Source organism: Pristiophorus japonicus, chromosome 7 (genome assembly GCF_044704955.1).
Source record: "Pristiophorus japonicus isolate sPriJap1 chromosome 7, sPriJap1.hap1, whole genome shotgun sequence".
In the NCBI taxonomy this organism is placed as follows: Eukaryota; Metazoa; Chordata; class Chondrichthyes; family Pristiophoridae; genus Pristiophorus; species Pristiophorus japonicus.
The window spans coordinates 153,958,525-153,982,463 of record NC_091983.1 but is presented as its reverse complement, the minus strand read 5'-3'; the positions used below and the strand labels follow the sequence as shown (position 1 = coordinate 153,982,463).

At 43.3% G+C, this 23,939-nt stretch overlaps 1 protein-coding gene across 1 annotated transcript in view; it reads right to left on the bottom strand.

Annotated features, from left to right (window-relative positions):
• Positions 1-23,939, bottom strand: part of me1 (malic enzyme 1, NADP(+)-dependent, cytosolic) — a 643,978-nt gene that overhangs the window by 391,770 nt on the left and 228,269 nt on the right. The window contains exon 4 of the mRNA XM_070885433.1: positions 762-837. Within this exon, the coding sequence (XP_070741534.1) occupies positions 762-837 (76 nt within the window). The remainder of the gene's footprint in view (positions 1-761; positions 838-23,939) is intronic.

The following is a 23,939-nucleotide window of genomic DNA, read 5'->3' as shown; positions in this document are numbered from 1 at the left end:
GGAGAAACGTAGAGGACAAATGCTCAATATGTATATAATTAGAGCCGGGGAAATTGCATCGGGCCCCGTTTGGGGCCGGCAACATCTGCGAGGGGGGAGTTCCTCCGCCAGGCACTGAAGTCTCGCCCTGCTCATGAAATTGGGGTTACCGCCCTAGAGGGGAAATGGAGCACAAAAAAACGCATTCCACTTCCTCTCTGTGTCGCAGAGGGAGCGGGGCGCAGCGCTATGTACTGGGCAGTGTAGTGCTGCCATGTAGAACAGGCCTTCTCCTTCATTAAAGGAGGGCCAAGTTGCAGACTCTGTGGGGCCCTACCTGAACCACTGGGGAGCCATGCCATCAAATGGAGTGCCTGTCTGCCAGATTGTGGCACAGAGCCCGCGTTAGAGGCAATGGATATGTTGGTCATTTTTTTTAATTTTTAATTTATGCGCCGACCACCTCCCCTTTAACTAGTGCCCTGCGAGTGGCCGGCTGCCATATACGCGTCCCCTGAAGCTATCGCTGCCATCGCCCAATGCAGCTTTAGGGGGCGATACCCAATTTGTGCTCAGGTGCAAAAGCACTGCGTCAACCCGGCACACAACCAGTTACCGCCACCGCTAAATGTCCACAGAATTTAACGGGAGTAGTTTGCGGCGCGGTGCCCGGGCAAAAAGTCGTTTGTGCCCCGGCTGGTAGGAGCCGCAAACTATCCCAATTTCTTAAAAATAATGTATTTTTACATGTTACAGTATGGCACGTAATAATTCAAACATACCTTAATATCATTCTCAGGCCAGGACTTCAGTAGTGTAGCAATGTGTCCTCGGTCATGGATAGTAATAAAAAGACCCCTGAAAAATGTAAATTAAAAGTGATTTTGTTACATGGTTTTCATGAAAATTGTATCACAATTTAACTAGCACGCATCCCAAGTCGGGTGAGGTCAATCCCAAGAGATGAAGACTCCACCACTATAAATTGGTACACCATGTACATAGAAAGTTGCCAAGTTCAAACAAACAATAAAGTTATTATTTTTGGTATATTGCCGATCCAAAAATAATAGGACCATAAACTATCATGGTTCTTTACAGTGACAATATATTTACTTGCACCGTTATACAGTACCTGTCAGACAAGTATTCTACACGAAGTTACTAAGAGTTTGTTAGGATTTCCCACAAATATGTAATTTGTGAAAGTAATTTATTTTTCAGCAAGCAGGTTCAAATAAGGTTGCGAACCTGGCAGCACACAATAAAATGTGAACAGATCAAAAAGCAGATATAGTACCATGGATTGAGCAGTCTGTGCCAGATACAACAAGACTACTTGAGTCACTTGTATTAATCCAATCCACACTAGTGTCTGGTACTTGTTTAAAATACACAAGTGTTGATTATACTGACATATGGAAACATGCCAGTACAATATGCAGTGTAGTTAGCTGCTTCAGGGCCAATGCAGTCTTTATACACACTTGCACATTCTTTTGTACAGAGGTGGACCAACGATGGCAGTGTGATGGATTTGCTGTACACTTAAAAAATGATAGCCTTCAAAAATGTGCAGCAGTAAATGAAATTATGAAGCATTATACCTGGTGAAAATCAAACAAAGCTGGCTTAAATTCAATGAAAGTGACACTGAAATTCCACAGTTCTCCCAGTCTCCCAATGAAACCGTGCCGACAATGTCAAATTACCTAGTTTTCCATGTCACAATGGGAATGCTTGGACTGTTGATCTCAATTAAATTCTATTGTGCAGAGAGAAACTGCTGAAATTTCTGAAGGTGCTTCATGGCACATTTTCTCCATTCCAGTTAACAAGCAGTATTGATAGTCAAAGATTAGCTATTCATTTTTAAGCATCTTCTTCAGTTACTAACATCCATGTCAATGCCTTTACTACCCAAAAGGGTAAACTCTCCAAATAATTATTGGAAACATAATTGTTATAACAGAACACTATATTACAGAGTGGCATAACATCGATTCGAATCAGCATTCCTCAGAAGAGATTTTTGGATTGTGAAAGTTGGCTTGTTATGGATAGTCTTTTGTGATAGCAGCATGGAGCGTGGCTTTGGTGCATCTCAGATATGCTTATGATGCACTTGAGCCTGAGTTTAACAAAATTCAAGGAAATAAAGCTACAATCATGTACACAAGAAAAACAAAAATAGGTGAATTTACTTTTCAGTATTGCCAAAAAGGAAGCTGTCACCCAACTCCCAAAGTGTTTCTGCAAAAAGTGACACCCCCACCACAACTCTGCTTAAGATACAGCTAGAACTGTAGAATGTACCAAAAAAAAATCACTGTACTTTGGTTTTATATATACCGTACCTTGTTAATAAGAACATAACATAAAAAATAGGAACAGGAGTAGGCCATACAGCCCCTCAAGCCTGCTCCGCCATTCAATATCATGGCTGATCTGATCATGGACTCAGCTCCACTCCCCTGCCCGCTCACCATAACCCCTTACCGTTTAAGAAACTGTCTATTTCTATCTTAAATTTATTCAATGTCCCAGCTTCCACAGCTCTCAGTCTGCTCATACAATTTACAATACATAAGCCCAATTAACTCTTCCTAAATTTCTCAGAGGCACATGCTTCCAATGGAAAGCATTATATATAGCCCATTTTGAATGCACAAATTAGATAAGCTTCATCATTTTCTTGTAAACGTTTTAATCTATTGTGTTTTAGTACTGGAAATAAGATTTGTAAAAGAACGTTTCTAAATTAGTAATAGGAGCAGGAGTAGACCATTTGGGCCCTCATGCCTGCTCTGCCATTCAATAAGATCATGGCTGATCTGAACCTGGCCTTAACTCCAATTCCCTGCCTGTTCCCCATAACCCTCGACTCCCTTAATGTTCAAAAATCTGTCTATTTCCACCTTAAATATATTCTAAGACCCAGCCTCCACGGCTCTCTGGTGTAGAGAATTCCATAGATTCATGACCCTCTGAAGAAATTCCTCCTTATTTCCATTTTAAATGGGTGTCCCCTTATTCTGAAACTATGCCCCCTAGTTCTAGATTCTCCCATGAGTGGAAACATCCTCTCAGCATCTACTCTGTAAAGCCCCCTCAGAATCTTATACATTTAGTAAGTCGATGGAAACCAAAAAGTTTATAAAAAAGCAACTTTGAACCATCTTAATTTATCTTGGCAGCTTTTGCTCACTGTCCATTGTTGATTGGTTGCTTTCATACATCCTCCAGTTGCTCACTTGGGATCGGGACATTTATATCTGTTCAATTGTGATTTGCTGATGTTTTATGAATATTACATTTTGGCCAATCATGTGCAAGTGTGACACAGAAATACACGTGTCGCATGGAGAGTTTAAAAAAATCTGAACATGGGCTGAATTATAATTACTTGAGTTTTAAAACAGAGAATTCACAGAGGCACATTTTTTAAAAAGCACCAAAGACATGCACTGAAGGTGTGCATTGATAAGAGACAGACCAGTTCATGAAATATCACTGCTTACAGTCTACTTCAAACTGATCCAATAAGGATCAATGGTCTCATTCTGTGCCATTTGCCAAAGAAAGCCATAATATTTTGACAGCACATGTTTTTCTGCAACCTACACTCCAATAGGAAGAGTGGGGGAGCGAGGGGGGGTGGGGGGGAGGGGCCGAAGAGGAACGACAGCCAGTTTTATTGACAAGCCTACTGGTAAATCTGTTATGTATTTAACCCTTGGCAACCTGTATCACACCACGACCAGAGGGCCTACCTGTTGGAGTCCCAAGGGATCCCAGCATCCCTTGGGAGCACTGTATATAAGCAGACCACCCATGCGGTACCTGCACTCGAGAGTCTTATTAAAAAGGAGCTAAGGTCACACTTACTCATTGGCTCATAATAAAGGATGAAACTGAGTACTATCAAAATCAATAATGGGGAGGAAGAAAGAACCACAACCCTCTCCTGGTTGTATAGAAAGAGGAGAGACACATGGGCAGGTAGTCGTTTTGAATAGAAGATTGTAAAACACAGTATACTAAAAATACAGGCCATTAGTTTTTGCCGTTAGTAGTAGTCTGAAGTAAGTGCAATGGCAAAAACAAGTCAGACAGTCAGTACATTTCAGGTGCATAGTATATTCGATTTCCGATTAGAGAAGCGAGATTGAGCTAATAAATGGAATTTGTTCCGACGATGGGGACAGTGATGTAGTGGTTATGTCATTGGACTAGTACCACACCCTCTCCACCACCTTTGATGCCTTAGTCCAGAGTAAAACAATTACTCCCTCACCCTGGCCTTGCCCCCTGGTTCGGCCCTCTTCTTCCCACCCTAAGTCCAAGGGACGCAGACTTCTACAGGTATGGCAGACAACTGGTATAGCCATTCACCGCCAGATTGGGTTGGACCACAAAGCATTTTCGGGTCCTGCTCTTGTCTGCCAAAATTGCCCACTATTCCACAATCATTCTGGAATGCAAAGATAACTCTGCTTCTATTCTGCACTGCTTACCATCTTGAGCCCCTCTCCCAGTCATCTCCGACAAGTGAGGAGGTCATGTACTTCTTCGTCTCCAAGATTGAGACCATCCATTGTGTTATGTAAACATTACCAATCTGAGACTTGCCAACAGGGGGAGCACCTGTGGGAGACCCAAAGGTCACCTGCACACCCTGGGCAAGCAGTTATGAAAGGCAGTCTACAATGCTGCCTCCTCACTCTGGAGTTAGAATAAAGAGACCAAGGTCATAACAGTTTGAACTCAAGATATACAATCTTGGAGTTATTCTAAACAGAACAATTGGCGATGAGTAATAGATCACAAACTTTCATGCAGTTATGGCTGCCATTGGTATTCGAGAGATTTGTTGAGGGTGATTATTGGGAAGCCTTTGTTGAGCGTCTTGATAAGTATTTCGTGGCCAACAAACTGGAAAAGGCAGAAACCGCGATCATGCGCAGGGCGATTCTCCTCACCGTTTGAGAGTCCACGATATATGGCCTCATCAAAAATCTGCTAGCACTAATGAAACCAACGGACAAGACATAGGAAGAGTTGTGCACGCTGGTTTGAGAACACCTCAACCGAAAGGAGAGTACCTTGATGGCCAAGTATCGCTTTTATATGCACTACCGCTCCGAGGGCCAGGACGTGCTGTGTCGCCGACCTAAGACACCTTGCGGAACCGTGCATATTTGCTGGATTTTTGGGGGAAGTGTTGCGGGACTTTTTCATGCTTGGAATCGGCCACGAGGTCATTCTTCGCAAAGTGCTATCTGCCGAATCCCTAGATCTGAGCAAGGCCATCACGATAGCCCAGGCTTTTATGTCCACAAACGACAACACTACAGATATCATTGCAGCATCTGAACACACCGACAAGTACTGTACATAAAATAACAGCTTCAGTAGGCAGAACTGTACATAGCAGGGCCTACATGTCAGCAGAGGCCAGACCTAGGATGACAGAGTCCGCCGTGGGGCGTGAATGCGAATCCATTAGCACCGTGTTGGCGCTGCGGGGGTAATCATCGAGCCAATCAATCGCGATTCAAGCACTACGTGTGCAAGGACTGTGGAACAATGGGGCACCTCCAGCGAATGTACAGACGTGCTGAGACTCACCACGTGGCAGATTCAGCAGAAGACGTCCGATGCGGCACGGATCACACAGAATGAGAGGGAGAGGCAACTCAACCCGAGGCTGAAGAGGAAGTGTATGGGGTACACACCTTCACCACCAAAAGCCCTCCGATAATGTTAAAAGTCAAATTAAACAGCATTACAGTTTCCATGGAATTAGACACGGGGCGAGTCAGTCTATTATGAGCCAGAAGTCTTGAGAAACTGAGGCAACAAGGCACAAAGGCCAAAACTAAGTCCGATGCGCACCAGGCTGCGCAATTACACCAAAGAGCTCATACCAGTCATTGACAGTGCGGCAGTGAAGGTATCATACGATGGAGCTGTGCATGATTTACCATTATGGATTGTACCAGGTGATAGCCCAACGCTGTTCAGCAGAGGCTAGGAAAGATCCGATGGAACTGGGATGACATCAAAGCACTGTCTTCGGAGGACGACGCCTCATGCGCTTAAGTGCTAAACAAATTCCCGTCATTATTCAAGCAAGACATTGGCAACTTCACAGGCGCAAAAATGCAGTTCCATCTCGTCCTTGACCCCTTTATCACAAGGCCCTCGCGGTTCCATAAATGATGCGAGAGAAAGTAGAGATCGAGCTGGACAGACTTCAACGAGAGGGGATCATATCGCCAGTCGAGTTCAACGAGTTGGCCAGTCCAATTGTCCCGGTGTTGAAGAACGATGGGACGGTCAGAATCTGCGGGAACGACAAGGTAACGATCAACCGAATCTCATTACAGGACCAGTACCCACTACCCAAAGCAGAAGACCTGTTTGCAACACTAGCTGGGGGGGGGAAATCATTCACCAAGCTGCTTACATGACACAGGAGCTGGCTGAAGCTTCGAAAAAATTGACGTGAATCAACACGCAGAGGACTGTTCATATACCATAGATGCCCCTTTGGGATTCGTTCGGCTGTGGCCATCTTCCAGAGGAACATGAAATCATTTCCGCGCACCATGGTGTTCCAGACGACATCTTGATCACAGGCTGCACCACCACCGACCACTTGCACAACCTGGCAGAGGTTCTACAGCGACTGGACAGAGTGGGACTCAGATTGAAATGCTCCAAGTGTGTTTTCCTGGCACCAGAGGTCAAATTTCTGGGGAGAAAGATTGTGGCAGACAGCATCAGACACACGGACTCCAAGATGGAGGCCATCAAGAATGCACCCAGACCATAGAATGTGACGGAGCTGCATTCGTTCCTGGGACTCAATTATTTTGGTAACTTTCTACTGAGGTTGAGCAATTTGCTGGAACCATTGCATTTATTGCTATGCAAGGGTGACGACTGGGTTTGGGGTAAAGCTCGAGACAGCCTTTAACAAGACATAGAAACCTGCTATGTTCCAACAAGTTATGTGTTGTATGACCCATGTAAACGTTTAGCACTAGATTGTGATGCATCTTTGTACAGGGTCGGTTGTGTTACAGCAAGCCATTAGGTCAGGCAAACTGCAATCAGTTGCATATGTATCCAGAAGCTTATCTTAGAATGAAAGTGATATGTCCTTACTATACAGTATAAATGCACGAGGCCCATACTTGAGAAAAGATCACTCTGTGACCAGTAACCTTTTTTAGCCAGCACTGAAGTGATGAGGGTGGGTGGAGCTTCCCCTTTTATACCTGAAAGTCCAAGTTAGGAGTGTCTCCCACAAGTTCACCACCTAGTGGTCAATGTTCTCACGGTGCACAACTTGGGTCAGTTTATACATGGATTACAATGACAGTTAAATACATGACAGAAACAGCCTGCAGTATCATTGAAAAAGTATTAGCATGCATATACGGGGTTAAGAAAATGCAATACCACCTATTTAGGCTCCGGTTCGAGCTCGAAACCGACCACAAGCCACTCATTTTGTTGTTCTCAGAAAGCAAAAGCATCAACACCAATGCTTCGTCCCGCATCCAAAGATGGGCATTAACGTTATCTGCGTATGACTATGTAATCCGCCACAGACCAGGCACGGAGAACTGTGCGGATGCTCTCATTCGGCTACCATTGCCCATCAACGGGGTGGAAATGGCGCAACCCACAGACTTGCTCCTTGTAATGGATGCTTTTGAGAGCGAGGGGACACCCGCCACAGCTCGCCAGATCAGGACCTGGACTTGCCAGGACCCTGTGCTATCACTAGTTAAAAGCAGTGTCCTCAAATGGGAGCTGGTCGACGGTCCCAGGGGAAATGCAAGACGAAATTAAGCCGTGCCACCGACGTAAGGACGAAATGGCCATTCATTCGGACTGCCTCCTATGGGGGAAATCATGTAATTTTGCCAAAAAAATGCAGGGAAACGTTTATACGCGACCTTCACAGCACCCACCCAGGCATAGTCACGATAAAGGCTATCACCAGGTCGCACGTTTGGTGGCCCGGCATTGACTCTAATTTGGAGTCATGCGTTCACCAATGCAACACTTGCCCACAGTTGAGCAATGCACCAAGGGAGGCCCCATTGAATCTGTGGTCTTGGCCCTCCAAACAGACGTCAAGGAGCCACGTAGATTTCACTGGCCCCTTTCTCGGAAATATGTACCAAGTAGCAGTGGACGCTTACTCTAAATGGATTGAATATGTAATAATGTCATGTCCGTCCACTGCCACCATTGAAAGCCTCCGGGCCATGTTCATCACCCATGGTTTGCCCGATGTCCTAGTTAGTGACAATGAACCATGTTTCACCAGCTCGGAATTCAACGAGTTCATGACCCGCAATGGAATCAAGCAGGTCAGGTCTGCGCCGTTTAAGCCCGCATCCAATGGTCAAATGGAAAGGGCAGTCCAAACCATCAAGCAGAGCTTGAAGCACGTGATGGACAGTTCCCTGCAGACCCGGCTATCTCGGATTCTGCTCAGCTACCGCAAGCTACCCCACTCGCTTACCGGGGTTCCCCCTGCAGAATTGTTAATGGAGAGCACTCAAAATCAGGCTCTCTAAGTCCACCCGGATCTCAATGATCATGTAGAAACCCGGCGTCACCGGCATAACATGTACCACGATCGCGCGGCTGTATCATGCGACATTGAAGTTAATGACCCTGTATTTGTTCTTAATTACGGTCATGGTCCCATATGGGTTGCTGGCCCTGTGTTAGCCAAGGAGGGGAAGAGTGTGTTTGTTGTCAAACTTTTGAACGGACAAACGTGCAGAAAGCACTTGGATCAGACCAAACTGCAGTTCACTGACAACCAAGAACAGTTTGAAGAGGATATTACCATCATTGATCCACTGAGACACACCCAACCAGCAATCGACCTCGCGGTCAACCACAAGGATGAACCCACCATGCCCGTCAGTCCGATCAGACCAGCCACACCACAATGCAGCAATGATCCGACCGACTCACCCATACCAGGACTTCAACTCAGGCGATCAACCCGGGAATGCAGAACCCCGGATCGCCTCAACTTGTACATAAGGCTGGGGGGGGGGGGGGGGAATGTTATGTCATGTATGTAAACATTACCAATCTGAGACTTGCCACAAAGGGGCGTACCTGTGGGAGACCCAAGGGTCACCTGCATACCCTGGGGCAAGCAGGTATAAAAGGCCATGCTGCCTCCTCACTCTGGAGTTACCATAAAGAGACCAAAGTCACAACAGTTTGAGCTTAAGATATACAGTCTGGTGGAGTTATTCTAAACATAACATTCAGCTGCCCCTGCCTCTTCCCTTCCTTCCCCTAGCCCACCGGGCCAAACTTCCTCGAAGGTTCTCGGTTGCCCTAGCCCTGAACACTCATTTTTTGCTAGTTTCTCTGAGGTCCTCTCCGCACTCATCTTGTCCATGTGGCCCACTTCCTGCTCCCACCAAACTGCTGACCACCCAACTTCCTTTTCTGGTTCCCATGTTAGCTGACATTATTAACTGTTCTCTCCTCAGATACAATGCCCCTCTAACTCAACTCTGCCATCACCACTCTTCAAAAAAAACCACAACCCTTGACCCGCCCTTGCAAACTACCCCCCCAATTTCCAACCTTCCCTTTCCTCTCCAAAGTTCTTGAACGTGCTGTCGCCTCCCAAATCCGTGACCATCTTTCCCGCAACTCCACGTTTGAATCCCTCCAATCAAGTTTCCACCCGTCACAGTACTGAAATGACGCTCAGTCACAAATTACATTCTTTGTGACTGTGATAGTGACAAAGGTAAACTCTCCCTCCTCGTCCTTCTTGACTTGTCTGCAGCCTTTGACACGATTGGCCACTCCATCCCTCTCCATCACCTCTGCACCATCATCCAACTGGGTGGGCCTGGTTCGATTCTTATCGATCTAATCATAAACTGGTGTTTCTCTGGCTCTTAGGACAACTATGGATCGGCAATAAATACCGTCTCGAGCTACACGGCACACATCCTAACAATGAGGTAAAAAAATTGTAACTTCATGATTCGACCTGGCTTCTGTTTCAATTTGCCTTTAAAAAGATTGGATACATGCACAAAAGGGCAGATGTGAAAAACATGTTGAGTTACAAGGACGTACCATTGTTATATCCTATGTTACAGTCATATTATTGTGTCTGTAATGTACCTGTGAATGACTCCACAAGACAATGTGCTGTACTCAAATTGTAGTGACCTTGGCCCTTTATTCGTAACTCCAGAGTAAGGCACAAGCATGGTGGGCAATCTTTTATACTGGGCCCTGCATGCCTATGCAGGTGACCCTCAGGTCTCCCACCACAGTGCCCCCTGGTGGACAGCCTCCACCAATTTCACCCTCTAGTGGTGCCAGCATAGTATATACAGTGTAAAAGCCTTTTGAATGTCCAAATACACCACATCCACTGGTTCTCCTTTGTCTACTCTGCTCGTTACACCCTCAAAAAACTCCAGAAGATTCGTCAAGCATAATTTCCCTTTCACAAATCCATGCTGACTTGGACCGATCCTGTCACGGCTTTCCAAATGCGCTGCTATTTCATCTTTAATAATGGATTCCAACATTTTGCCCACTACTGATGTCAGGCTAACTGGTCTATAATTACCGGTTTTCTCTCTCCCCTCCTTTTTTAAAAAGTGGTGTTACATTAGCTACCCTCCAGTCCATAGGAACTGATCCAGAGTCGATAGACTGTTGGAAAATGATCACCAGTGCATCCACTATTTCTACTCCTATTTCTTATTTTCTTATGTTCCTAGATGGCTCAGGGCATGCTGCTAATGTTGGGGTGAAGGGAATGGGTGACGTACAAGAGATTGGAGTCAGAGGAATGCAGAGTTCTGGAAGGGTTCAGGACTGAAGGAGCTTAGAGATAGGGAGGGGCAAATATATGAAGGATTTGAATACGAGGATGAGAATTTTAAATGAGGTGTTGAGGGATCGGAAACCAATGTCAGCTGCCAACCATATAGGTGATGGGTAAGTGGGTCTTGGTCCCGATTAGGATACAGGCAGCATAGTTTTAATGAGCTGAAGTTTATGGAGGGTGCAGGATAGGAGGCTGGCCAAGAGAGTATTGGAATAGTCACGTGTGCAGATGACAAAGGCATAGGTGAGGAAAAGTTAGCTCATCTTTTTCTTGAATGCATAATCTAGGCTGACAATTCAGTACAATACCGAAACATCAGAGATCCCTTTGCTTTGAATGAGACATAAATCCAAAATCCTGCTGGTCTATTCCAGTTGACATTAAAATCCCATGGCACTATTTGAAGATGACATTGATTACCCCCAGTTCTGATGGAGGTGATACACCAACATTGTTAACCCAGCTTTTCTCTTTTCGAATCAAAATAGACCTGCGGTCGACTTCCAGTGAATTGTTTTTATTTCAGATTTCCAACATTTACATTTTGGTTTTTATCTTTCATCCTAGTCACATTCCTCCAACAACCAAGACTATTAATTAATTCCCCTCACTGCTGCTTGTGGGATATTTCTGGTACAAAGGAATACTCTACTATGCCTACAAAGCACTTTCACTGTACATCAAATGTAACTGTCAGCTGGATCAGCTTTTGCTAGTTTTCCAGACTGCCAGGGATGGGTTCCCACTCCTGATCATTACTCAGCTACCCTTGCCGACAGTCCACATACATGGATATTAGGTTAGGATGGGATTGCGCTTGTTCTGGTGCATTGGGCACTGGACTCGAGGGGAACAAGACTGGGAAGAGAAGGGACCATATGCACTAATATGTGATCAAATACAGGCCTCAAAAGGGTGGTATCCGCATGAAAAGCTGACAGTTGGCAGGTATGATTTACCCTCCCTAGCCCTGGGATGCTGAAGCCAATTGTAATGCTGAAACACTGTACCAGCTGTCATTAGCTAACTCAGTAAGGATCATGGACATTCCTCATCTGTACTCATTGCATTAATCATCTAATTATTCAACCAAATGAACCATTGCGGAAATCAGTCTGGACACAATTAATGCAATATAGAGATGACATACAATCTGCAAGAAAACAAGTGTCAACATGTAAAAGTAAAGAGATTATAATATTTGTATTTCCAACAAGGACCTGTTGTGTGAAGAAACAAACTAATATGGCCCTCTACAGCAGAGAGAGATTAACTAAAAATACCCTGTAGATTGTGCCAACTTAACTTTTAGCTTGAATCCGATTTATGATTTTGTAAGTCCTTGATATCAAATCACAACACCATTGTTCATGGCACAAATTGAGGAATAAAACGCTGCCCAAAAAATGTCAGTCTTAATTTAATAATGTACAACAGTATACACAGCATTTTATCATTCTTTATATACAGTAATTTATCCAGTATGACTGATGTTAAGCCTTAGAACGTGCTAAGAATTTTCAATAGCATAAAACACTGGAACAAAGCTTATATAAGTCTCAGAATCCTATGATTACTCTCAAAAGTACATTTCCATTTTGATGTTTGTGCACAGACATGCATGGATGATTATATAGTTGACAAAAAGAACAGATGCAGCCATGATAAAAAAAATGGTGTTAAGAGTATAAAATGCTATGGCATTGAACAGGAAGGAGCTGGACCACATATTCATCTGGAATTGCAGCATAGTTGTTTCATACCAAGTTTATAAAGGCACAGAGCACCAGCCAATACTGACCACATCCTCCTTATAACAATTACCCTTCGATTTCCATGTAGGAATGTATCTTATGTCATTTTTGGGCGACGCTTTATAGAAAGGATAATAAAACTATGGAGGGCATATCGCATAGAAACATAGAAATTTACAGCGAAGGATGCCATTTTGGCCCATCGTGTCGATGCCTGCTGACAAAGAGCCGCACGGCCCTTGGTCAGCAGCCCTGAAGGTTACAAATAAACCTATGAACAATGACGGAAAGGCAAAGAGCACCCAGCCCAACCAGTTCGCCTCTCAACTGCGACACCCCTTATACTGAAACATTCCACATTCCACCCCAACCGGAGCCATGTGATCTCCTTGGAGGCGCAAAAGCCAGATAAAAAACCCAGGCCAATTTAGGGAGTAAAAAATCTGGGAAAATTTTTCTCCGACCCATCCAGGCAATCGAAATTAGTCCAGATCATCCTCCTGGTCATATTCGATTCCCTGCAGTACTTACCATTAATACTGCGTTGACCAAAAGGTCATACAGTCTAATCCCAATTACCAGCTCTAGTTCAATAACCCTGCTGGTTACGGCACTTCAAGTGCCCATCCAACCATCTCATAAAAGTGGTGAGGGTTTCTGCATCCACCACTCTTCCAGGCAGCGAGTTCCAGATCCCCACAACCCTCTGTGAAAAGAAGCCCCCCCCCCTTCCCTCAAATCGCCTTTAAACCTTCCACCTTAAAACTATGCCCCTCGTAATAGACCCCTCCACCAATGGAAATAGGCCCTTGCTATTCACTATATCCAAGCCCCTCAATATTTTGTACACCTCAATCAGGTCTCCTATCAACCTCCTCTGTTCTAATGAGAACAAACCCAGCCTATCCAAACTGTCTTCATAACCAAGATTCTCCATTCCATGCAGCATCCTAGTAAATCTCTAGATTCACACAATATCAACTTATAATTGAGGAGCGAGTTGAGATACTGGAGGTTAAGAGGAGATTTAATTAAGACTTCTGTCTTTGTCCAAGAACTCGCTCAGACTCCTAGAGTGTACCATAGAACATTACCATCACACAGTTAGTTAGTTAGTGCAGATGTCGTAACATCCATCAGACAATTTAACCAAACCAACTCGAGTTTCAGCAACCGGTGCTGAAAAACACTGCCCAAAAGAGTCAGTTGCACAATATTGTACAGCAGTGTACACAGAATTTTTATCATCTTTCTTGATGTATAGTAATTTATCCAGTATGACTGACAGCAGCATGTTTTTCAGCACCAATTGCTTTTCTACACAACAGAATAGGGGCAGTAGGCGGCTATATAGCCCCTCGAGCCTGCTCCGCCATTTAACAACATGGCTGTTCATCGACCTCAACTCCATTTTCTTGCCCAATCTTCATGTCCCTTGATTCCCCTAGATTCCAAACATCTATCTCTCAGTCTTGAATATAGTCAGAGACTCAGCACCCACAGTCCTCTCGAGCAGAGAATTCCAAAGAATCAACCATCTGAGTGAAGAAATTCCTCCTCACCTCTGGCTTAAATGGCCTATCCCTTATCCTGAGACTGCGCCCCCTAATTCGAGACACTCCAACCAGGGGAAACAACCTGTCAACATGTACCTTGTCAATCCCCTCCAGAATCTTGTCTGTTTTCCTGTGTGGACAAGAGCAGGGACTGCAGAGGATGAGCAAACTGATCACATCACCTTGGTACAGGGGGCCAATCAAGTGCTGGGGGGGGGGGGCACACGCTGGGGGAGTAAAACAAAACAGTGGTAGGGAATAGTATCATTAGAGGATAGATACTGTTCTCTGCAGCCGAGACCATGAGTCCCGAAAGCTGTGTTGCCGACCCAGTGCCAGGGTTGAGGACATCTCTGGGCTGGAGAGGAACTTGGAGTGGGAGGGGGAAAATCTAGTTGTCATGGTCTACGTGGGTAGCAATGATATGGGGAGAACAAAGAAAGGTTTTGCTGAGGGATGATGAGCAGCTCGGGGCCAAATTAAAGAACAGGTAATAATCTCTGGATTACTACCTGAGCCATGAGCAAGTTTGCATAGGGAAAGATGATCAGTGAGTTAAACATGTGGCTCAAAGACTGATGTGGGAGAAATGGGTGTTGGGTTGAGAGACACTGGCACTAGTCTAGTACTGGGGTAGAGGGAGCTGTTCCATTAGGACAGGCTCCACTTAGACCGTGCTTGTGGCGGGGTGGGTTCAGGTGAGCGAAAATTTAAAAAAAGTTAATAAGCCGAAAGAAATAGAGCAGGATAGCATTGGGGGAAATGAAAACCTGAGCGTGACAGGAAGGGACAGAATGTATAAACAAAGGTGAATCAGAATTTGATGGAGGCAAAGCAGGAAATAATGGTTAACAGATTTAAAAGCTTTTTATCTGAATTAATGCAGCATTCGTAACAAAATAGATGAGTTGACAGCACAAATAAATACAAATGGGTATGATCTGATAGCCATTACAGCGACGTGGTTGCAAGGTGACCTGGACTGGGAACTAAATATTATGGGGTATGAGACAATTCTGAAAGACAGACAGAAAGGAAAAGGAGGTAGGGTAGCAGTGTTAATAAAGGATACGATCAATGCATTAGTGAGAAACTATATTGGCTCAGAAGATCAAGATGTTGAATCAGTTTGGGTGGAGATAAGGAATAATATGGGGAAAAAGTTGCTGGTGGGCGTAGCCTATAGGCCCGCTAACAGTAGCTGCACTGTAGGATGGTGTATAAAAATCAAGAAATAATGGAGGCTTATTAAAAAAAAGGAACGGTAATGATCATGGACAATTTTAACCTCCATAAATCGATGGGACAAAGCAAATTGGCCAGGGTAGCCTTGAGGAAGAGTTCATAGAGTGTATCTGGGATCATTTCCTTGAACAGTACATTGCAGAACCAACCAGGGAGCAGGCTATCGTAGATCTGGTACTGTGTAATGAGACAGGATTAATTAACAATCTCTTCGTAAAAGGATCCTCTAGGAATGAGTGACCATAACATGGTTGAATTTCAAATTCAGTTGGAGGGTGAGAAAGTTGGATCTCACACCAGTGTCCTAAGCTTAAATAATAGGAGATTACAAATGTATGAAGGCAGAGTTGGCTAAAGTTGACTGGGAAAATAGATTAAAGTGTGGGACGGTTGATCAGCTGTGGCAGACATTGAAGAAGATATTTCATAACTCAACAAAAATATATCCCAATGAGAAGGAAAGACCATGAGAAGGGATAACCATCCATGGCTAACTAAGGAAATAAGGGATGATATCAAATTGAAAACAAAGGCATACAATGTGGCCAAGACTAGTGAGAGGCCAGAGGATTAGGACATTTTTAAAAGCCAGCAAAGAACGTCTTTAAAAAAAAATGAAGGAAGATAGATTATGAAAGTAAACCAGCACGAAATATAAACACATAGTAAGTGTGACTAAAGTAAAGTGTTGGTCTCCTAGAGGATGAGACTAGGGAATTAATAATGGGGAACAGGAAAATGGCAGAGACGTTGAACAAATATTTTGTATCGGTCTTCATGGTAGAAGACACTAAAAACATCCCAATAGTGGATAATCAAGGGGCTATAGGTAAGGAGCAACTTAATACAATCACCATCACTAAAGTAGTAGTACTCGGTACAATAATGGGACTAAAGGCAGACAAGTCCTCTGGACCTGATGGCTTACATCCTAGGCTCTTAAAAAGTGGCTGCAGAGATAGTGGATGCATTGGTTGTAATCTACCAAAATTCCCTGGATTCTGGGGAGGTCCCAGTGGATTGGAAAACCGCAAATGTAACACCTTAATTTAAAAAGAGGCAGACAAAAAGCAGGAAACTATTAGCCTAACATCTGTCATTGGGGAAAATGCTGGAGTCCATTATTAAGGAAGCAGTAGCAGGACATTTGGAAAAGCATAATTCAAATCAAGCAGAGTTAGCATGGTTTTATGAAAGGGAAATCATGTTTGACAAATTTGCTGGAGTTCTTTGATGTAACGAGCAGGATGGATAAGGGGGAACCAGTGGATGTGGTGTATTTGGATTTCCAGAAGGCATTCGATAAGGTGCCACATAAAAGGTTACTGCACAAGATAAAAGGTTCAAAGGGTTAGGGGTAATATATTAGCATGGATAGCAGATTGGCTATCAAACAAAAAAAGAGTCGGGATTAATGGGTCATTTTCCAGTAGGCAAACAATAACAGGTGGGATGCCGCAGAGATGGCTGCTGGGTCCTCAACTATTTACAATCTATATTAATGACTTGGATGAAGGGGCTGAGTGTAATGTAGCCAAGGTTGCTGATGATACAAAGATGGGTGGGAAAGCAAATTGTGAGGAGGACACAACATTTGCAAAGGGATATAGACAGGCTAAATGAGTCGGCAAAAAATTAGCAGATGGAGTATAATGTGGGAATACGTGAGGTTATCCACTTTGGCAGAAAAAAAAATAGAAAAGCAAAATATAATTTAAATGTAGAAAAATTCCAAAGTGTTGCAGTACAGCGAGACCTGGGGAGTCCTTGTGCATGAAACATAAAAAGTTAGTATGCAGGTACAGCAAGTAATCAGGAAGGCAAATGGAATGTTGGCCTTTATTGCAAGGGGGATAGAATATAAAAGCAGAGAAATCCTGCGACAGCTGTACAGGGTACTGGTGAGGCCACACCTGGAGTACTGCGTACAGTTTTAGTCTCTGTATTTAAGGAAGGAGAAACTTGCATTGGAGGCTGTTCACAGAAGGTTCACTAGGTTCATTCGGAAATTGATAGGTTGAGCCTACACTCATTGGTGATCTTATCGAAACATAAGATAATGAGGGGGCTCGACATGGTGGATGCAGAGAGGATTTTCCACTCATCGGGGAAAGTCTAATAAGGGGCTGTCCATTTAAAACTGAGATGAGGAGGAATTTCTTCTGAGGGTCATAAATCTGTGGAATTCTCTGCCCGAGAGCACTGGAGGCTGAGTCATTGAATATATTTAAGGCGGGGAGAGGGAGAGGGAGAGGGAGAGGGAGAGGGAGACTTTTGAGTGATAAGGGAATAAAGGATTCTGGGAAGCGGGCAGCGAAGTGGAGCTGAGTCCACGATCTTATTAAATGGCAGAGCCGGCTCGAGGGACCAAATGATCTACTCCTACTTATGTTCTGAAGACAGCCCTCTCTTCCCAGGAATCAATCCAGTGAACCTGTATTGCACCACCTCCAAGGCAAGTATATCCTTCTTTCGATAAGGAGTTCAAAACTGTACACAGTACTCCAGGCGTGGCTTCACCAAAGCCCTGTACAATTGTAGCAAGACTTCCTTACTCTTATATTCCAACCCACTTGCAATAAAAGGACAATGTGTCATTTGTCACCTTTACTGCTTACTGTACCTGCATGCTAGCTTGTGTTTCTTGCACAAAGACACATCAATCTCTCTGAACACCAAAATTTAAAAGTTTTTCACCATTTAAAAAAATATTTGATTCTTCCCATCAGTGAATAACCTCACATTTCCCTACATTATACTCCATCTGCCACCTTACGGCACACACTTAGTCTATCTATATCCCTTTGCAGATGCTTTGAGTTGTCCTCACAACTCACTGTCCCACCTAGCTTTGTATCATCCTCATACTTGGATACATTACACTCAGTCCCTTCATCTAGTTCATTTAGATTGTAAATAGGTGAGGCCCCAGCATTGATCCTTGTGGCACCCCTAACTGCCTGCCAACCTGAAAAAGACCCATTTATCCATTCTTGGTTTTCTGTCCGTTAACCAATCCTCAATCCATACTATTATCTCTAATCCCATGAGCCCTTATTTTGTGCAATAATCTTATGTGGCACCTTATCGAATGCCTTTTGGAAATCAAAATATACTATATCCACTGGTTACCCTTTTTCTACCCTGCCAGTTACTTCATCAAAAAACTAAGTTTGTTAAACATTAATTTCCCTTCCATAAAACCATGTTGACTCAGAAAATCATAACATGGTTAGGCAAAGTGCCAAGATACCACTTCCTTAACAATGGATTTCAAAACTTTCCCGATGACTGATGTCTGGCTAACTGGTTGCAATTAACTTTACCAGCATCATTAAAATGGAAGAAGTGGATTCTCAATATATGTGTGTAATTTGCAGCGCAGTATGTAGGTGTATTGATACAACTGCAGTTAAAAACAAAAACCGTTATTAGGTACTGTTCCAAATTTGTGGTCCACCAAAGATTCGTTTGAGTTGTGTGTAATCGGACACTTCCACCTGCAGTCTGAAGGGCCAAAATTCCCCTCTTCTGAGCCTCCAGGGCATTACCAGCTCCCGCGAAATTGCATTGGAGTTAGCCAAGACACGAAAACGGTGGCACCATGCCCCCACCGGTAGCACCGCAGGCCGATGCACTTCCAGCGATAAGGTAATCATCGTTTGCAGCGACCCTTTTCGTCCCGTGGTGAAAATTGTCCAGCACTCTGAGGCCACCATGGGCGATGCCCGCACCAGTATCACGAATCGCGAACTGGGCTGGTCACCCATCACAGAGCAAACCTGAAAAGGGAAGTGTACTGTGCCGCGTGCTACCATCTTTTATTTTCCCTTCCTTACAGGTTAGGCTGGGCCATGATCATGGAGCCCAGCACTCCGTCTTGGTGTTGGGTGCCGTCGCTGCAACCTTTTGGCCCTGGTGGCCCAGTGGAGGTCTTCAAAAGGGTCTGCAGAATTTGTAGCATCCCTCTTCTTTAATGAAAGGAGTGTGGTGTTGAAACGCATCAGCGCTACAGAGACCAAGTAGCGCTCCGCGATGCGCCCGCTATCCCAGCTGAAAAGGAAGTGGAGCATGTGACATTGCCCTCCACTTCCTGCGAGGTATGGTAACCAGAATTTCACAGCCGAGGTGCGACTTCTGCACTAGGAACAGGAAGTCCCGTCTCGCCTCAGTTACCGCCCCCAAACGGGGCGTAACCGAATTTCAACCAGAATGTCTTACTTTTATGAGAGTTAATTCATACTGCCCTATTTATACTTGTTTGACAGAGTAACCCAAGGAACCTACAATAGCATCCCCTTGTGAGGAGGGCTGAATATTTCCGTCTTTCAGATATGCATCATCAGCTGTGGTACAGTGGCAGAACTCTTGCCTTGCAATCAGAGGTCGCGGGTTAAGCGCCTTTTGTCTGACTTTGGCTTTACCACATCGTGGAGCTGTCCTGAGAAACGAACCTCTTTAAAGCAAGCTTATATGAATATATATTTCAGAATAACTCCGTTTTTTTTCCAAATAAAGAATCTAGCGAAGCAAAACTGCTAGATACTAAAAGAAAAATATTCCACCAGTACAGCTGACTGAAGGGTTCTGCTGTCGATTACACACCACATGCTCAGACTGCACAATCCAAATTCAGCTCACTGCAGAGTTGGGGAAAATGATCAAGTTCAAGCTCAGGCTTTTGGGAGAAACTGTGTTTCAAGTAAAAACTTTTGCAAAACATTTAAAGACAAAAGGCAATTTAATTCATAAATTTAAATTTGCTTTGGGGAAATATGTAATTTTGAAATCATTGTTTTTGACAGTAGAAATTTCAGTTACGAAGAAAAAAAATGCTAGCCAGAGAGTATTATAGCATTTTAAGTGAATTGTGAGGAAGGTACTTCAACGATGCTGGTGGAATTACTGGCTGACGAGTTTAGATAGTCGGTAAACGTAGGCACAGGAATTTATAATGGCAAAAAATTAACAAGTGTTTAAAACAGGAAGTAAAGTTTTGTAGACAGGAAGAGTGCATAGAAGGTTTTTTTTATTCAAAGGCAAAGCAGCCAAAATGTTTCAATGTTGTAACTAAAACATCAATATCCCTTTTGTTATGGTATATTCACTGGAAGAAAGGGGTCGTCAGTTTTTCCCCCCCATTTTCTTTGGATGATTTGCACTCTAATGGTAGTTCAAGGAGAAGAAAACATCCTTTGTCTAACTATAACATTTCTGCTCTAGTAGCAAATTATTCTTTGTCCACCCATGGGAAGTTTCTATTTTGAGTTTCCTTTCTCTGAAAAATTGTCTGGCATTGGTCTCCTTACTGGGTGCAGATCAGGAGACATTCAATCCAGGGTCCAATCCAGAATAATTTAGTACCTGTGGCTGGGTATTGGTGTTTATTCAATATCTACAAACCAGCATCCAAGACTAGAAAGCAAGCCACTCTGGCCCATTCCCACAGCTATCAGCTGATGTCTTTGAATATGAGCCAATGCATTTTTTGGGGTCGGCCAGGTGCCCAAAACACAAATTTGGCCAATGCTTTTAAGACCCCACAAACCAAGCAATTGTGAAATCCAGATAACATTTCTGGTCACTCAATATGGAGCACAGACTCTCCCTTGTACAGCACACCCCACTTACTCAAGTCTATAGAGCTTTGATGTAGGCTGGCAGAGCCAAGACCTGGGGCCTCAGGCATCCACAGGGATAATGCTGAAGTTTAAACTATGTAAAACTAAGCAGCCCACCAGCACAGAAGACTGGCAAAAATCCTAGCTGAGTGACTGGTCAACCCCACCATGTTCCACTCGTGAGCCAGGCTGTCTGGTCAATCAATTATGCCATGGTGTATTGTGGATCAGCCTTGCTCAGATATTATGAAATCTGGCAGAGGATTGATTTGATTCTAAAATTCCATGTCATCTTGGTATCACTTTGATCCCAATGAAACAGTGCTTCCCCCTGCCCTGTGCAATCACCAGTCGGTCACCAGACAGTTCATTAGTCCAGGCCCATGGATTACTCGTCCAGTAACATAACCACTATGTTACCGTACCCATGCAGCCTTAATATTCGAGATATTCAAGTCCAAGCTCATTCAGCTGCTTCATCTAAGCAAGGAGTTCTAACAAAGGGATTATCCACTATGAGACTGATTATCCTTCCACAGTATCCACTGTAGGCCAGCGCCTACCATCTCAAACCTTTTTTGCTTTTGCCACAAATCCATCTCACAGCTTAGATCTTGCACACAAGTTATAGAAAGTTCTGCTGTTGAACACCTAGGGAGTTCTGAACCACAAAGGAGAATTGTTTGGACACATCTTTTATGCTTGAAGCTTAACCTTTAAAAGACAGACAAGACTAAAGCTCCCATTCCCCCAGCATTGTGCAATCCAGAAGGGCTGCAAAAGCTAAAGTAGTATTCATCAGGACTAAAGCGCAGAGATTGAAAATGGGACCACTCAAATTGAGGCAAAAAAAATTAAATCTACAAATTTCTCAAAGGAAAAAAATTAACTGTTTTCTGACTACCCTGTGGTGGAGACAGAAGAGGATAACACACACTTTGTTAAAAGTACTTCTCCCTACATCTTGTTTTTTCCTTCAGATGTTAATACTAATGAAGGGAGGAAACATTAAGAAATGCAATGGATGCTTCTGGACCTTAACAGAACTACTAGTTCCACAAATCTGTCATAACGTATTTTTTGTTAATATGCTCACTCTCCACTTACACACACCACACTCAGCTTTTACCCACAAAACAATTATATTGAACCAATCGTAAAATCTTATCTGGCTGATAATCTGTGAGTAGGTAGAATTCAGCTTGCATATAAAGTAGTCTCTGGCGATGACAGTGCTGGTTGAAAAGGAAATCAATACACAAAAAGTGTTTGGGGGATTTGAGATGTATTTATTGAAGGTTGACAAATTACTGAACTGGTAAAAACTAAACTATGCAATAAGATTTATTTTCCTTTTATGGTATCAGTGCTCACAGGCTAAAAGACTAGAAAATGGAGCATTTTTCTTTTTTTTTAAGTATATGTGGCGATAGTCTTGAGTGCCAGTGCTAGGTATCCTTGACATTGCATGAATTAGAGGTGGACTTCACATTTCAGAACATATCCTCAGCTACAAAGAATCAATGGAATGTTCCTGTAGCACTCAGGAAAGCTTGTCTTGCGCTGTCAGATGAATTGCAAGCAGATTGATAAATGTTAACCGCTTTGCTATTTTTAAAATATATGTAGGAACACCTCCTCAATTGAACAATTTATTATATGTCAAAAAAACTGCTGAAAACTCATTTGTCATGATACAATAGAAAAACTATTGTAAGAGCAAGTACCTGTCATGAACCAAGAGGATGTTATCCAGGTTTTAAATGGTTGAAAAGCACAAATAATGAAGTTGTTGCAAGGAGGTTCCCAAACTGTGAGCAGAGGACTAGATGGCAAGTACCAGTCTCAAGCAATATTTGGCTGTAGAAGGCATTCTTCCTCCAGAAGGCAAGGCAACACGTAATTAACAGGCTACAGAAATGTCCCACAAAAGTAAGTTAGGATGCAAATTTAAATAGGTATTCAAAGGGGCTTCAACTCCTCCAAAGATCACAGGATTTCAATGTAAGCAATACTATGTAGACTATTCACAGTGACACTCAAGCCCCTCAAACAATAATTAACAAGCCCCATAGAACAAAATGATTTACCAACACCCCTCCACTGTGACAAGTGTATTTTGTCACTCGTATTTTTATTCTGTTAGAGTTAAAACCAGGTGCACTTTAAAGCAAGATATACAATATTTAATTATGCCCATGTATCAACTCTCAGCCAAGCTGGTTGCAAAGAGACCAGTCAGGTCCATCTAATCATAAACACTTTCAAATAGCTGATTGCTTTGTATTGCAAATGAGTAACAGGTAGTTAAGTCAACTGGTATTTGTAGCGAAGTGACAAATGGATTTGTGCCCAACACTTATTAGATGGAATCTGTTGACACTCCAGGAGGTAGCCTCTGCAATTACAGCATCTTCAATTGTGCTTTAATGTAAAATTAACAGCTTTTTGATTTTGAATATATATGGATGATTTTCCTTAATGTACACTTCAGACACACTTGTTAAACTCTAAGCCATCGAGATAAGGACTGAAATTCAGTGGGCTTGATGAAGTGCTATTATTATGGACCTTGATCCAAGTCTCATTAAGAGAATTAGTAAAGACAAACATGGTTTCTTATTTTTGCATCAAAGTAGTGTAGGTAAAATTCTGTTAACTATTGTAGTCTGCTGCATTGTCTTTTGCTGCTGCTTAAATTGTTCTGTAGCTTATAGCCTGATTATTCTACTGTTTTTCAAAGTCTAAGATGCCACAAGGGGGGACATCACAAATTATACTAAATACAGTAAGTGTTTCTGTTCAATGTCTGGGCTCGCAACATTACCAAATGTGTGTAAAACTTTATTACAAGTATATC